Source organism: Oryctolagus cuniculus, chromosome 9, assembly GCF_051225735.1.
Source record: "Oryctolagus cuniculus isolate XC-2025 breed Fujian yellow rabbit chromosome 9, ASM5122573v1, whole genome shotgun sequence".
NCBI lineage: Eukaryota > Metazoa > Chordata > Mammalia > Lagomorpha > Leporidae > Oryctolagus > Oryctolagus cuniculus.
The window spans coordinates 127,762,366-127,779,448 of NC_142875.1; the positions used below are offsets into that span (position 1 = coordinate 127,762,366).

A 17,083-nucleotide genomic window follows, 5' to 3' on the forward strand; every position below is an offset into this window, starting at 1 on the left:
CTGGATCAGAAGTGGAGCAGCCGGAACTCGAACTGGCACCCAAGTGGGATGCCAGCACTGCAGGCGGTGGCTTTACCTGCTATGCCACAGTGCAAGCCCCACTCTTTACTTTTTAGTTCAATGTCCCAAATGAAATTGCACATTTTATCAGCACAAAGCTCACTGTCCTGTTTCTGTCAGACTGTCTGTGTACCCGCTACCCGCACACCTGGGAAGACCACAGTGCAGGTCGGGACGAGGAAGGCCACGCTGAGCGACGCATGCCGGGTGCTTGCTTTCTGCTCTCCTTCCCTACGTGCAGCACCAACTAGGCTGCACACACAGGGTCCGGGGCTCACGACTTCCCCTGCTTGATGCTCAGAGCGGCACATCCTGAGCCAAGCCCAGCTGCACACGGCCAGCCTGCTGCCCTCCCTGGGCCGGCGACAGGCCACAGCGGCTCCGTCAGCCCCCGTCTCCCGTGTGCTCGGGGCTGGGCCGCGGTGCTGGGGAGGCTGGGGCATTTTCAGTTCAGAGGTCTGTTGAGCTGGGATCTCCTCCTCCTGAATCGTGTGTATGTGTCACTCACATAAAATCAGCTGTTTTTAAAAATAAGTCTATTTAACTATCACTTTATGCCCATTAGCTTATAATCAATTATCTTCTCAGGACTTACAATGTTCCAAATCTTTCTCAATGTGCAACCTTCTAGGCTCTTAGCAAGCAGTCCATAAACACACACACACCCCACCAGTCCATGAACATACTCAAGCAAATTCCCAGTCTATACACACATTCTCATACATACAGTCTATAAACACACACATATACACACTCACAGACCCTCACACATATAGTCACACACAACCAATCCATACACTGACAAGCACATTCACGCCTACACACACTCACACATGACTAGTCCATAAACACACACAGTCCATAAACACATTCACAACCAGTGTACACACACACACAAACACACACGGAACCACAGGAGTGCCCACAGAATTAACAGAAGTGCCACGTGGGACACAGGAGGGTGCGCTCCCAGATCACCTGGCTAGGAGCATCCCTCCGATCCATTTTCTCCACACTCCAACTCCAGAATGGAACTCAAAGTCACATACATGAACTTGTGGCCCCAAAGGTATAGCCAGAGTCCCCCACAATGGGCACAGTAAGCCCTGACAACTGAGAAGGCTGCAGGGAAAAGGAGCCGGAGGCTGCAGGCAGAGACAGAGCAACAGCAGGGGGAGCTGAACGCTACGCCAAGAGGAAGGGCGCTTCGTGCCATCAGACACACTCCGTGTGCGTGGCCTACTTCTGCAAGGAAGTAATTCCACAGTAAAATCAAACTCTCCTCCTACTCACCGGCCTGGCGTACTGGGAATTCCACATGATCCGAGACGATGATCCGCAGTAAACTGGGAGCAAAATTGATAATCTTGTAGGACTGCAATCACAAGGAAAGGTGGACAAAGCAGGGCCGTTAGTGCCTCGCCATGAAAACGCGCACTCCTGAGCACTTCAAGTCCGAAAGAGGCCTCAGCGTGAACGCATGAATACAACATCGTGAACACTTAAGATTTTCTGACACATAAGGGAACTTCAAAAAGTTCGCAGAAAAGGGAATTAAAAGACATACTTACTCTGCTATCAACTATATTCTGAAATCCATGCAAATGAAGGGATTTTCAAAAATTTCATGAAAATGTGTATCAGGAAGAAATTATACATGGACTTCAAATGTGGAAGAGACTATCTTTTTTAAAAGTCTATTTTTATTTAAATAAATAGAGAAACAGAGAGAGATCTCCGACCTGCGGGTTCACGCCCCAGATGCCTGCGACAGCCAGGGCTGGCCAGGAGACTGGAATTCAGCCAGAGTCTCCCAAGTGGGTGGCAGGGACCCAAGCCCTTGAGCCACCACCTGCTGCCTTCAGGGGTGCAACACAGGCAGGAAGCTGGGTGGGAAGCAAGACAGCCAGCCCCCCAACCTGGTACTGCAAGAAGGGACCCCAAGGGGCAACCGCACGGCTATACCATGTGCCCTCCCGAAACTCATCTTTTACCTTCATTTTTCCACAAACTTGATGAAGTACCCTTCAGACTGCCAAAATCCTCTCCTGGAAGGGCTTTCTGACTTCCTCACCCAACAGCGGTGCACGGGAATCCACCCTCCCAATGCGGGGGTCACCACTCCTCTGAAACCTTACACACTTATTGCTGTTTCAAATAACATTTCCTCGATTGCTAAGGAGGCTGCGTTTTCCCATTTGTTTGCTATTTGTTCTACAAATTCCTTACTCCACTCCATCCTTTTGTAAACAGAACACTGGTTTCATTCTTAATAAAGTCTAAGATCTCTTTGTGAATTTCAAATCCCAATCTTTAATTTGATCTACACAAGTGTTTCTTTGCAGGTTTCTCTACCGCATCTTTGGCAGAGAGCACAATGTGGGTTAGGAAACAGGAGCTCCCGCGAGCTTGGTAACTCCTGAGCCAAGGGGCTCACAGGTGCTCACAGCCATCACCACCACCTGCCTGTGCTGCTGCAGCCTCCACTTAGCGGCACCTGAGCGTCCACCCAGCTGCCGCCCTGCCGCCCCGGCCGCTTCACCCCACAGCCCTGGCCTCCTCCCGTCTGCTCCTCAGTGTGGCCATGCAAACCCGTGCGATGCCACAAAGTCCTCTGACCACGCTCTGTCCGGATGCCTGGAACCCAGCAGAGCCACATCCCGGGGGGTCTGTTCAGCTTCCCTCCCTGGGAGCCTGGCTCTCTGCCGGCATCAATCCATACACAGCAGGGGTCTGCACACCAGGCACTTCTTGAATGTTAAGGTCACTGTCTGATTAAAAAGTTAATTAAGAGTAAACAGCCATCTTGAAAATACTGACGCTGTCCACCCAAGAGCACCGTGTGTTCCAAATCACCGTATTCTTCAATCAAGTCTCCTCTATCCGCTTTATTTAATGTAAATTCTCATTTGCACATCAATGAAAGCCCTTTAATGTAGTTTTTCAGAAAAACAATCTTCTCAAAGTTTACAGGAGGGAAAATTAACAGACTGAGCCCCATCTTCTCGGTCTTCTACATACACATTTCAAAAGGATGCAGGTTTCTAACACGTTGGATACCAAAGGACTTACAGCGGAGACTAAAACACCTCTCAGGCTCTCAGGTTTGTTCTGATCCTTAGAACGGACCTGTTACTCTTCAAACAGCTTACTGCGCAGAAACACAAAATAACCTTTACACGCACTCGCTACTTATTTCAAAGCGCTTCTGCCGCAACACTGTTGCCATTGCGCACGGGTTGCAACTCCGCTCCCTGGAACTGCTCGCCGCTTTAAAGGACTTTTCAACCTGCTGTTCTCGCAGCGTGGAGCTGCCAGGTGCCTGGAGCAAGAGCGGGCAGCGCAGGGGTCTGCAGCCGCGCGTTTCCCCAAGCCGCGCCCACCGGGCGCTGCTCCGGCCCGGCCCCGGCAGACCCGACCCCGCACCCGCTCATCCCGCGGAGCCGGGGCCACGCTGCAGGCGCCGGGTCCGCCAGGGTTCACCGATGACACCTCGGCCTGGGACTCCTGGAGCCCCCAGAAAAACGCGGCGGGCGTCCATCACGGCGCAGACCAGCTCGCAGAACCCCGGCGCCGGGCGGCCGACGCGGGCGGCGCAGGGGCCGGGCCGGGCGAGCTCGCCGCCCCGCAGGCTCCGCACCCGCGCCCGAGAGCGGGGTCCCCGGCACGTCCCGGCCGCGAGCTCGGCCTCGTCCTGCTCCGGCGCCGGCCCGGGACGCGCCGGACACGGCCGCGGTCGCGCACTCCGCCGGCTCGGGACGCGCCGGACACAGCCGCGGCCGCCGCCCTCCGCCGGCCCGGGACGCGCCGGACACAGCCGCGGCCGCCGCCGCACGCCCAGGGGGCGCCTGCCCTCCGCGGGGCCGCCGCCCGCCCCGGCTACCCAGCGCGTTCCCGCGGCTTCGGGACCCGCACGGCCGGCCGGCCGTGTGGCCGAGCTCCGGCAGCCGCGAACCGGGAGCTTCGCCGGAGCCGGGGGTCCTCCCGCTCCCGATCGCCGGGGAGCCCCGCACCGTGGAGCCCCGCGTGCCCCCTGCGAAGCCGAGCAGCGCAGCGCACAGGTGCCCAACAGGTGCGCGAGCCGCTGCCCAGCCGGGCGCTGTCCCCGGGCCGGGCCAGCCGGCGGGCGGGCGAGACGAGGACGCCGAGCGCCCCGAGCCCGGCCCCGGCGGGGGTCGCCGCGGCCCGCGGCCCACCTGGTTGAGCTCGTTCTCGGCCGCGATCCGCAGCTTGGGGTCGATGGTGCCCTTCAGCGCCTGGATGATCCGGTTGAGGTCCATCTCCCGGGGTGGGGACTCCGCGGCCCCCGGGCCAGCCGCACAGGCTGCAGTTCGGGTTTCCTGCCCACCCCCTCGGCCTTCTCCTCGGCGTCCGCCGCGCTACCTCACTCCGCGCCCGCCGCCACCTGCAGCCACTTGCTGCGCCACTCTGACTCCGTGCCCCCTGGCCTCCCTTTTTCCCCCCCACAACTCGCACTCCATTCACCCTTTTACGACAACCGGTGGGAGGCGGGAGAAGTCAGTAGAGGAAGCGGCGCCTCCTTTACGGCAGTCTTTTCCTCCGGGCCGGAGGCAGCGACCGGCCCACGCAGGCGACCGCCATACTGCTGTACGGAAAATAGCGTCCCTCCTATTTGGGGCTGGGGGCGAGAGGTGGGATGGTGTTTCCAAGCCCCGAAGGGTGATCGCCATGCTGCTGTATGGAACACGGCGTAACCCCTCTTTCCGGGGTGTGTGGGCGGCTAGGGTGCTCCCGAGCTCCGGCGAGGAGCCGCGATGCTGCTGTGGGGAAACAGCTTCCCGCTCCTACTCAGGTAGAGACGGGGTACCCGAGCTCCGGCAGGTAGCCGCCATGCTACTGTACGGAGAGCGGCCTCGGGCTCGTGCCCTTGAGGAAACTGCGCTTCCGACTCCCGCACTCCGGCCGCCATGCTGTTTCACGAAGCACGTGGCGGCCGCCATGCTGCTGTACGGAACACGGCTTCCCGCCTCTTCCCAGGTGGGACAGCTTGAGCGGCCCGGGGTCTTTACAGCTGGCGGCCGGTTGAGCGATTGGGGCCAGGTGATTCTTTCTGTTCGTTCTAGAACTGAGTCTGTTCCAGGCCGACTTCTTGGGATCCGGGAGCAGCCAGTGAGAAGTGAACCTTAAATATGCATTTCTGAACCAGAGGACTAGGGTTCGTAGGCACCACTTTCTAACAAGATGTATGGAGTAATTCACCATCCGGGAGAAGAGAAAAATCATAACGGGGGTGGCGGGAGTTTATTTCCCGAGTGTGGAAACACAGAGGCGAGAGGAACGAAGTGCCTGGGAGTTTCTGAAAAATCCCCGGTCCTCCTCAGAAACGCGGTGGACGGGCCGAGCGCGTCCACACTCGGCGGCCCCGCTGCCCCCGTCCCCGTGTCAGCGGCAAGGAGGGCTGGGGCTCCCCCGAGCGCCGTGGGGAGCGACCTGTCCAGAAGCACACGGTCCGTGACCGGTGCAGTGACCGGGTGCAAGATGGGCAGGAGACACGCCCGCTCTTCAAACCCGGGCCGCCGGCCTGGGGAAGCTTCTGGAAGCCGGAGACTGCCCTCTGTGGTCCGAGACAGACTGCCAGCGGCCGGGGAGCCCGCGTGCCCGTCGCCAGCCCTGTTGCAGTAGCCCACTCTCAGGGCACCCCGCTCCCCTCTCCCGCCGGAACCCGGACTGCCGCCCCCTCCAGGCCCCAGGCCTCGGAGTCGCCCCCGCTGCACAGTGGACCCTTCACACGCCCAGTCCTGTTCCCGTCTGGGTCGGCATCACCGTGCGGGCCCCAGGCTGCCCCGGCCCTCAGGACCCAGGCCCCGGCCCCCGTCTTCCAGAGCCCTGGGGAGAGCCAAGGTCAGCCGACCAAGTCCCAGCCTCTCCATGTGGCCGCGGGTTCCAGCCCCAGATGCTTCCTACGCGTGCACTGGGCAGGCAGCTCGGGCCCCTGCACCCACGTGGGAGCCCCGGAAGAAGCTCCTGGTCCGGCCTGGCCCAGCCCTGGGCCTGTGGCCATTTGGGGAGTGAACCAGCAAATGGAAGACCGACAGATCTCTCTCTCCCTCTCTCCCCCTCTCCCCCTCTCCCCCTCTCTCCCCCTCTCCCCCTCTCCCCCTCTCCCCCTCTCTCCCCCTCTCCCCCTCTCCCTCTCTCTCTCAGCCCCTCATGTCTCTGTAACTCTGCCTTTCAAATAAAAATTTTTTTTTAATTATTTTCCTACATCTTCAGCCTCTGTAGTGACTGACCCTCATCCGTAAACCACCTCCCCAGTTAAAGGCCGCTGTCTCCAGGAACGCTAATTACTGCGCTTTCTTTTCCACCCCTCATTCCAAGGCGCAGCTCCACCTGTTCTCTTCCTTCCTTGCTGTCCGCGCCTCGTCCAGCTCCGCCGGGCTTCCGTCCTCACACCCGTTACACTGATCTCTTCCACACCAAGTGCACAAGACTTCTTGGTTCTCGTATCGTCCGCTCTGACACTGTACTGCATGCTCTTCTTTGTTGCTCAATACCTCTCAGTGTTTTAAAGATTATTTATTTGAAAAGTAAGGCTGGCGCCACGGCTCACTAGGCTAATCCTCCGCCTTGCGGCGCCAGCACACCGGGTTCTAGTCCCGGTCAGGGCACCAGATTCTGTCCCGGTTGCCCCAGCTCTCTGCTGTGGCCAGGGAGTGCAGTGGAGGATGGCCCAGGTGCTTGGGCCCTGCACCCCATGGGAGACCAGGAGAAGTACCTGGCTCCTGGCTCCTGCCATCAGATCAGCGCGGTGCGCCGGCCATTGGAGGGTGAACCAACGACAAAGGAAGACCTTTCTCTCTCTCTCTCACTGTCCACTCTGCCTGTCAAAAAAAAAAGAAAAAAGAAAAGAAAAGTAGAGACAGAGAACTCTTCCATCCACTGGTTCTCTTTCCAAACAGCCACCACAGCCAGGGCTGGGCCAGGCTGAAGTCAGGAGCCAAGAGCTCCATCTGGGTCTCCCGCCCAGGGGACAGGACGAGGTACCCAAGCCATCTTCCACTGCCTTCCCAAGTGCATTAGCAGGAAGCTGGACCAGAAGCACAGCAGCTGAGGGCAGGTGCTGTGGCACAGTGGGTTAAAGCCCTGGCCTGAAGTGCCAGCATCCCATATGGGCGCCGGTTCAAGTCCCAGCTGCTCCTCTTCCAATCCAGCTCTCTGCTATGGCCTGGGAAAGCAGAAGATGGCCCAAGTTGTTGGGGACTCCCACATGGGAGACCTGGAAGAAGCTCCTGACTTAAGATCAGCTCAGTTTGGCCATTGTGATCATTTGGGACGTGAACCAGTGGATGGAAGACCTCTCTCTCTCTCTCCGGCTCTACCTTTTTCTATGTAACTCTTTGAAATCAATAAAATAAATCTAAAAAAAAAAGGGCCGGCGCCGCGGCTCACTAGGCTAATCCTCCGCCTGCAGCGCCGGCACCCAGGCTTCTAGTCCCGGTCGGGGCACCGAATTCTGTCCTGGTTGCGCCTCTTCCAGTCCAGCTCTCCGCTGTGGCCCAGAAGGGCAGTGGAGAATGGCCCAAGTGCTTGGGCCCTGCACCCGCATGGGAGACCAGGAGAGGCACGTGGCTCCTGGCTTCAGATTGGCCATTTTGGGGGGTGAACCAGTGGAAGGAAGACCTTTCTCTGCCTCTCTCTCTTTCTCACTAACTCTGCCTATCAAAACATAAAAAATAAAAATAAATAAAAAGGCAGGGCAGCTGGGAGTCAACACAGGATGCCGGCATCGCCAACCGCAGCTTACTCCCCTGTGCGGGCCCCTTCCTCCTGGGCCTGGCTGACCACCTGGTCACCGCGCCCTGTGCCCCGGGGCTCCCCACACCTCCATTCTCAGACCCCCTTCCTCCCCCCGCATTCTGCCGCAGTTACTTCATCCGCTTACCTAACGCAGCAGAGACAGCTCCCCTAGCTGGTTCTAACAGAGATCTCTTAAACTAGGTGCTCCTAACGCCTGCTACCTTCCTCCCAGGCATACCTCCCCACCCACATCATTTAATGTCTGAAAACGAACTCTGGTCGCACTCGAGATGATGTGCAGTGGGGACAGTCATCATTGCAGTTGTTCCAATAATGGAAAGCAGAGGCGAAATTAAAAAAAAAAAAAAACCACGACTAAGATCCAGAGAAAGCAGATCACTCACACTCTGGTGGTAGGACTGTGAAACGGTACAGCCACCCTGGAAAAGTTTGTCAGCTTCCTTAAAAAACTGAACCCACCACTCTTACATGGTCACTTAGCCCAGAGAAATGGGTACCTGGTTCTTCACCAACGTGCACAGAGTGTGGGCACTGGTGCATGGGTTAAGACTGCCTGGGACGCCCACACGCCAGGTCAGAGCGTGAGGGCTCCCGTCAGCTCTGCTTCCACTCCAGCTTCCTGCTGATGTGCACCCTGGGAGGCAGCAGCGATGCTTCAACGGTTAGGTGCCTGCCACCCAAGGGGGACACCGGGCCTCAGTCAGCCTGCTCCAGCCCCAGCTGTTGCAGACATTTGCAGAGTGAACCAGCAGAGGGAGGCCCACACTCTGCATTAAAGAATGTTTTCTAGAAAACGTGCCCATGAGTTTTTTGTTTTTGTTTTTATTTTTGACAGGCAGAGTGGACAGTGAGAGAGACAGACAGAGAGAAAGGTCTTCCTTTTGCCGTTGGTTCACCCTCCAATGGCCACCGCGGCTGGCGCACTGCAGCCAGCGCACCGCACTGATCCAATGGCAGGAGCCAGGTGCTTCTCCTGGTCTCCCATGGTGTGCAGGGCCCAAGCACTTGGGCCATCCTCCACTGCACTCCCGGGCCACAGCAGAGAGCTGGCCTGGAAGAGGGGCAACCAGGACAGAATCCGGCGCCCCGACCAGGACTAGAACCTAGTGTGCCGGCGCCGCAAGGCGGAGGATTAGCCTAGTGAGCTGCGGCGCCGGCTCCCATGAGTGTTTGTATCAGCTCTGTTTGTCAAAGCCCAAACTGCCGACAGTCCAGGTGTCCATCCGTGGGCAAACGGTTAAGTAACCTGTGTTGTGTACAATGCACGGAACACGAGTGAGCATCAGAAAGAATGGCCACACGGGTACAGGAAACCAGTCCCAAGAGGTCCCATACAGACTGCACTTAGAAAACATCCTCAAAACTAAAAGAAATCACAGAAACACCCAGATCTGCAGTGGCTAAGGGTTAGAGTGGGGTTGCAGCCACGAGGCAGTGCATGTGGCCACGGAAGGGCAGCACAAGGATTCCGGGGGCGAGGGAAACGTTCACCCTCTTCACGGTGTCCACGCCAGGTTCCTGGTTGTAATGCGCCGCTGTAGCTTTGCAGCGACCATTGAAGGAAACTCGCTGGAGTCCGTGGGACGTATCACGTCTTAGGACAACATGTGCATAGCTGGAGTCCATGGGACGTATCACGTCTTAGGACCACATGTGCATAGCTGGAGTCCATGGGACGTATCACGTCTTAGGACCACATGTGCATTGACAGTTACCACAAAAATTTAACATAGTGCAAGAGCCAATGCTGGGGCTGGTGTTGAAGCCACCGCCTGTGACGACAGCATCCCTGTAGGCGCCAGTTCACGTCCCAGCTCTCTGCTGATGGCCTGGGAAAAGCCATGGAGGATGGTCCAGATGCTTTGGCCACCACACCCACCAGATGGATTTCCAGGCTCCTGGCTGGCCCAGCCCTAGCTGTTGCAACCATGTGTGGAATGAACCAGTGCATGGATTCCGTGTGTGTATGTGTGTTTCTCCTTATCTCCATGTGGTTCTTTCAGCTTTAAGTAATTTTTTTAATTAAAGAAAAAGAAAAAGCCAGTGTCCCCAGGAAAACTTTACATGCCTTGGACACTCAAGACAAGTTACTAAAAGCAACACTATCAAAAGAGGGTTTCCAAGACAACAGAAAAAGATCAGGGGAACACACAGACTCCCAGGCTGTGTTCTCTGATGCCTTTACAAGTGTTTCAGCGGCTTGCCCTACACTGTCATCTGTTTAACTGACGTCGGGCTGTTTCTGGGGCCCCTGTGCTACACTCCTCGGGTGCCAGGGCTTCTTCCTGCCGCGACAAGCTCACCTTGTTGGAGGGAGAACGTGAGCCGGCTATTTCAATCTCGGAGTGTCGCAATGTGCGTGTACCTCGCCCCTCTGTGCCTGCTTCCCAGAGCTGTCAAGTCAGCTCCCTGCCCACGGGACAGGCTCAGGAAGCGCTATTATCCTTGAGGTCTGTTTCAAAGGAGACACCCCTCAGTCAACCTTCAGCGACTAAGACATAATGAGGGGGGCTGGCGCTGTGGCGTAGAGGGCCAAGTCTCTGCCTGTGGCACTGGCATCCAATAAGGGTGCCAGCTTGTGTCCTGGCTGCTGCTCTTCTGATCCAACTCTCTCTTTATGACCTGGGAAAGCACTGGAAGATGGCCCAACTGCTTGGGACCCTGCACCCAAGTGGCAGACATGGAAGAAGCTCCTGGCTTTGGATCAACCCAGATCTGACCACTGCGACAGTGGATGGAAGACCTTTCTGTCTCTCCCTCTCTCTCTAACTCTACTTCTCGAATAAAGACATGAGATATAGTCTCTCATTGGTACAAAAAAAGCAATGTGCGAGCACTGGTTGAATGTATAATCCAGTGCAATTCTGGACAAGGGCTCTGAAACAAGGCATCCACAGTAGGAAAGAGAAGGTTTGAGACCCATCACAGGTACAATCAACAGCAATTATGATTAAGTAACCAAGTAACCAAGGGAAGTCAGGAAGTATTCTAACGTCCCAAGCTTTGATGACCGATGAAGTCATTAACCAGGGAAAATGCAACGCAGGTCTGGCAGGGAAGGTGAGCTTTGCCACTGGACATGTTGAACCGGACACACTTGGAGTTCACCCCCGCGAGATTCCCCGTGATCCTCTGGCACTCCTTCGGGAGCTGGGCGAGGGAAGCATAGGGCTGGGATGGAGAACTGGGTGTCACCTGTGTACACACGGGAACCAACAGCATCACCCCAAAGTTAGCAGAGGGGGTGACCTGCATTAGCGCTCAAGGTGCAGGAAGCAGTTTTTACTCAGAGCCCTGCGCCGTCTTGAGATTTGCCATTTACGTCATCGTGGTGTAATACCAGGCAGCTGTTCCCCCGTCTGCCACACAGCTCATCACCTCTCGGCGTTAGACTTCCATCTAGTCCAGACGGTACAGAGGAGAAGTTAGGAACCAATGCACAAGGGTGGGCATTTGACACAGAAGTTCAGAGCCCACCTGAGACATCCAATGCCGTATCAGAATCCCCAGGCTTTCAGCTTCCGGCTAATGCACACCCTGGGGGCAGCAGGTGGTCACTTAAGCTCCTCCCAGCCATGTGGGAGACCCAGATTGCATTTCAGGCTCCTGGCTGCAGCCGGGCCCAGCCTGATTGTTGTGTGGGTGTTTGAGAATCACCAGCAGATTCAAGAGCCCTCTCTCTGCCTTTCAAATAAATTTAAAAAAAAATCAATGCATAGAAATTCCTGTAAGTTTAATAACACATCTTTTAAACCATGTTAAATTATCTGTGGTTGAAGGCTGTATAGCTGGTAACGGTATACCTGCATTCTAAAGTATCTACATTGTCGGAGTTCACTAACAGAGCACCTAAATTCATGCAAAAGCAGACAGATTTCTTGCAAATGAAGCATCTTCAGTATTTTGCTAACGGAAGTCAACAGTGACCTTTTAAACAGAAAACGTGAGGTGCTACAGTGTATGGCACCAGCACCCCACATCCGAGCGGCGGTTCAAGGTCAAGCTGCTTCACTTCTAATCCAGCTCCCTCCTAACAGGTCTGGAAAGGCAGCTAATGACAGCCCAAGTACCTGGGTCCCTGCCACCCACATGGGAGACTCTTGGCTTCAGCCTGGCCCAGCCCTGGCTGTTGTGGCCATTTGGCAACTGAACCAGCCAATCCAAGATCTGTTACTATGCTTTTCAAATAAATCTTTAAGAATAAAAAACGGCTCATGCGAGGTGTGCGTTTGGCCTAGCGAGTAAAATGCCCCTGACCCGGGTCTGACACCCAGCTCCCGCTCCTGACCTCAGTCTGCTACCAATGCAGACTCCGCGAGGCAGCCGTGATGGCTCAGATGTGGGTCTCTACCACTCACACAGGAGCCTGGGAGCGAGTTCCTGGCTCTTGGCTTGGGTCCTGGCCATTGCAGGTATCATTTAGGGAGTCAAACAACAGATGGGAGCTCTCCCAAGAACGTGACAGATCTCCTGAAGACTTCTTACAGAACCGCCATCAGTGACCTATGAGCCCCAGCACAGGAGGGCAGGGACAGCATCACAAGGCTCCTGCGCGGGGGCCTGAACCCCCTGCTCCCCAGTGCCTCTGGCAGTGTGGACGGGAAAGCGCTGGAGACAGCTGCAGTGACTGGCAATACAGACCGTCTCCTCTCACGTCTCTTCTTCCAAATGCTGCTTCTTCACCTCCCGGGCATCCCACCTCCCACTCGGAAAAGCAGGCCACCCCAGCCTCAGCTTCAGGACCACGGCAACCTCAAGGGAGCACAGTTTACCAAGTACAGAGCTGGCCACAGCCCAGCTGAGAGCACACCAAGGCGCGTGTGTGTTTGAGACAGCACTGGGGACCACGGGCGGGCAGAGGCACCGGGTGCCAGAGGACAGAGCAGGCTTAGGAACCAGGGCAGCCAGCTCCGTCCAGGCCTCACAACCCCACGGAGAAGATGAAGGAAGGTGACAGTGCAGGCTACAAGGGGTTTTGTGAGCATCAAGCGCTGTGGCGGTGCAACCCCTCCGCGGGAGCTAGCGCAGGCCTGACGGTCCTCACAACACTCAAACCCTCCCCAGAGACCAGGCAGGGCAGGCACCGCCGCTGCGTCCCGTCTCCTCTGACTTGAGAGGTTTTCACCACGAAGCGATGCACGCATCTCACGCTCCACAGCACGGATGGACAACGCTCCCTCACTCCTCAGACAGCCCCAAACCCTCCAGGCCAACACCATCAGCTCCCCCGTGCGTCGTACCAGGAAACAATCGATGCAAGCACTCAGAGGTCTGAGACTGCACTACCAGTGACCTCTCCCACACGGCGCGCTGAGCCCTAGCACATCAGCCACGGAGCGGCTCAGCGTCTGCTTCTGTAACCAACGCTACGCAAGCCCTCTTTCTGCACGTCGCCTGGCCCGATTCCTCAACTCTGTGTCAATTCCTCGCCGCAGGATGTCTGGCTTTCTCGCCTTGAAGGCTACTGTGCACCGACCCTCCCAGAACAGCCCAGCTCTACCCCTGAGAATACATGGGCTTGAGGCTCATGAGCAAACCGCGTGTGGCTGCAAAAGTGCTTTGCACCAAAATAAACATTTTTAAATTCCAGTTCTGCCAACATGTTCAGGAAGCCCTGAATCTGAGCGCCTGTTTCTCCACGGACAGGTGAAGCCTGCTCATTTGTGCACGTAGGTGTGAGCTGCTTCTGCATTCCCTGTCTGCTACTGACTCCCACTGCACGTGCTTCTGACACTAGCATTTCCCTGCACAAAGGTCACGCGGCAGACGGATCCACACTCAGCAGCATCCGGGTCTTGCATCGCGCAAACTCTTCCGTCTGTGTCCTATGCCTCTCCACAAACCCTGCCTCCACGAAGCCCAGGAGCAGAGTCCCAGCTACACAGAGTTCCCGGAAGCTTTCTGGTGCCCCGTTCGTAATTGAGAACAGTCGGCAACTACCACAAGACCCACGGCCAATGTAATCCAGAGAAGAGCCTGGGGGGGGGAGACAAGGCACCGGGAATACACCACGCAGAGGAGCAAAGTGAAACAACTTTCCACCACACAGTGCCTGACACTCCTCACGTGCCCCGCGTGCAGGCGCCAAGGGCGGGCCGAGGCACCCGGGTGGGGTTTCACCTGCAGGGTTGCACAGAGCTGCGCCCCCGCTGCCAGTTCCAAAGCCGAGCGCGTCTTCCTTCCAAGACAAACAGCGAAACCTTCCCAGCTGCTCAACAGCCGCTCCAGACACCCTGGCCCGGGCAGCAGCGGCTCCGCGCGCGCGCTCCGCACTGCTCTGAGGATACCTCGCGCCTCGCAGGCGTCCCTCTGCTGCTGGGTTTGTCTCCGAGTGTTACTAACTCCACCTGAAACCGATTCAAGTGCCACTGCTTGTTTAAAAACCAGAAAACCCAAAAGACTTATCCTTTAGCAGTCAGAAAACAATGTATCCTAAGTCAACAGGATATATATATCTGGAAGCTAACAAGTATGCTACAAATTTTAAATGTTAGCAGTGATTCCACACACGGTAAAAATACCAGCAAGACAAAACCAGGACAATCTCCCGGGAAGTCAAGCTCAAAAGTAAGACAAAGGTTGAAAAAGTTTCAGCTTCTAAATAGGAACACTTCCAGACAGAAAGACAAAAAAGGTGTGACGGAAACCAAGGAAATAACCAGAGATTCGGTCCCAGAGGTTGACCCTGTTACACCTGCTGTGCCTCAACACCTGAAAGTCTCTCTTGTTTGTAAGAGTCAGGTTCAAGCCAGTAAGCCAGATACTGAAGCGACTAAATTCATTACTGGCAAGGTACAGAACGTGTGAAATAACGCTTGACCAACACCGAGCCTGAGGCCTCCTGGTATGGATAAGAGATGACAGTATTGTATAATCCAGCAGTTACTATCTTGCATTGCTAACTAATGAGCTATGCAATAATCACTGTCAATCCTTGCCCAAAAGCTAAAACAATGAGTACAAAGGCACCACGGCCTCATCACTAAGGAGGTCAGTGGAACACCCCAGGATGGGTGGAGGCGCAAACACAGGAGCCAGAGACATAAACTGAGTTTTTTAAGCCAAAATCATTTAAAGTATTTGGAGGGAGGGCAGAGGAGGAGTCATATGGGAAAAGTCTGGAGCACCTAAAAGGAAACCTGTTGAAGTGAAACAGACACTAGGAGCAACTAGGACTTGATCAGCCCTTGTCCTGTCGAGGAACAACTTACTATTTTATTCCTTTTAGTATTTTTTGTTCTACTTAATACCATTGGTTGAACTCTTTAACACACAATTATTCTTAGGTGTTTAAATTTAACCAAAAAGTGATCCCTGTTAAATGTAAGAGTGAACATAAGAGGGAGGAGATGTACAGTTTGGGACATGCTCAATTGGACTTGCCCCGAATGGTAGAATCAGAAACGTGCCTGGGGATTCCAATTCAATCCCATCAAGGTGGCATGTACCAATGCCATCTCACTAGTCCAAGTGATCAGTTTCAGTTCATAATTGATCATAATGATACAATTAAGAGTCAAAGGGAACACATAAACAAGACTAGCGTCTGCTAATACTAACTGATTCAATTAAAAAAGAGAGAACAATCCAACATAGGAAGTGGAATACACAGCAAACTCATAGAATGGCAGATGTCCTAAACAACACTCTGGCCTCAGAATCAGTCTTTAAGGCATTCAGATCTGGCTGAAGAGCCCACGAGAATATTTTAGGCATGGAAAGCCAAGACACTGTGGAAAAAAAAAAAAAAAAAAGCCTAAATGAAAGATCTCTGTGTGTCCCAGCAGATAGAATGGGCCATCAAAGAAGGAGGTACCTTTCTCTGAAGGGAGGAGAGAACTTCCACTTTGACCATGGCCTTGTCTAAATATGATCAGAGTTGGCGAATTCAAGAGGTTTCCATAGCCTTGGCAGCTCATGACAAGGGCCTCGGGTGATTACTGACACCATAAATAAGAGTGTCAATTGTTAAATCAACAACAGGGAGTCACTATGCACCTACTCCCCATGTAGGATCTCTGTCCTTAATGTGCTGTACTATGTATTAATGGCATAACTAGTACTGAAACAGTACTTTATACTTTGTGTTTCTGTGTGGGTGCAAACTGTTGAAATCTTTACTTAGTATATACTTGATTGATCTTCTGTATATAAAGATAACTGGAAATGAATCTTGATGAAGAATGGGATGGGCGAGGGAGTGGGAGATGGGATGGCGGCGGGTGGGAGGGTGGTTATGAGGGGAAAAAGTTGCTATAATCCAAAAGCTGTACTTTGGAAATTTATATTTATTTAATAAAAGTTTAAAAAAGGAAAAGTCTGTATGCACACAATTATTTCAACATAAAACACATAAAACTTCATCTGGTAGTTATCCCGGGATCATAAAAGAACATCATGTCATTAAAGCAAAGATTTTAAATTTATCTTTGCAAATAGGAAATAATGGTAGAAACATCACATACGTAATGTGAAAGGATTAAAAAATACAGCTGTCATGGAGCTGCGTAAGTTAAACGAGCAGCACGGCTGAGAGACCACGGGGTCCGGGGACCAGAGTGAGTCACACGTGCTCTGCACTCGCGCTGCTCACCCCATCAGAGCCGACGGGAGTCAAACACTCAAAGACTGAGGGTGGCAGCCCAGAACTCAGGGGACACCCGGGAATCAGCGTCGCTGTAGCTCCCCTCCAACTCCTCCTCCCACAGAAGAACCACGTGTCTACAATCACACGCAGAAAGAATGACACACATAGCCTTTCCACTTCAGTCGCACCTACAAGATCTGCCCAGTGAAACTCGCGTTCTTCCCACAAGCTCTGCAAGTGGGCCTCGCGTATCTACTCCCCACTCCACCTCCCGCACACAGAAGTGAAATCTGTTCATGGTCCCTTGTCTGAAGCTACGCGAGCTTCACTATGACTTTCCAGAACTATCTTCAAAAAGCAATCTCACATCACAGTGAAAGATCTTGTCCATTCATCCTCCCAAGTCTGAGAATAATGTACAACACAAAATCTTTAAACCTGGTAAAAGAGAATTTAAATAGACTCCTACAATATGACTGGTAGCATCAGTGGGCCCCCTAGTTAATTAAGCTCTTGTTTGACACTTGTCATAAAAAAAAAAAAAGTTGTCTACAATACTTTAAATGATTACGTGGGGGAGGGGGGGATTAAGCCAAAGACAACTGGTAGAAAATGTAACGGTCACAGCAACATGATGAACTTGATCTCCAACTGTTC

At 54.3% G+C, this 17,083-nt stretch overlaps 1 protein-coding gene across 2 annotated transcripts in view; it reads right to left on the reverse strand.

The window, feature by feature from the left end:
* IPO8 (importin 8) overlaps nucleotides 1–4,670 on the reverse strand; it is a 65,682-nt gene extending 61,012 nt beyond the window's left edge. The window contains exons 1-2 of one of the 2 annotated variants that reach the window (XM_051850377.3): nucleotides 4,257–4,670; nucleotides 1,354–1,435 (exon numbers count right to left, since the gene is read on the reverse strand). In XM_051850377.3, coding sequence (XP_051706337.3) covers nucleotides 1,354–1,435; nucleotides 4,257–4,340 — 166 coding nt within the window. In that variant the 5' untranslated portion in view covers nucleotides 4,341–4,670. Of the gene's footprint in view, nucleotides 1–1,353; nucleotides 1,436–3,132; nucleotides 3,157–4,256 lie in introns of those variants that run through there. The other variant, XM_089303940.1, reaches the window with a different exon arrangement.
* Nucleotides 4,671–17,083: the final 12,413 nt, after the last annotated feature.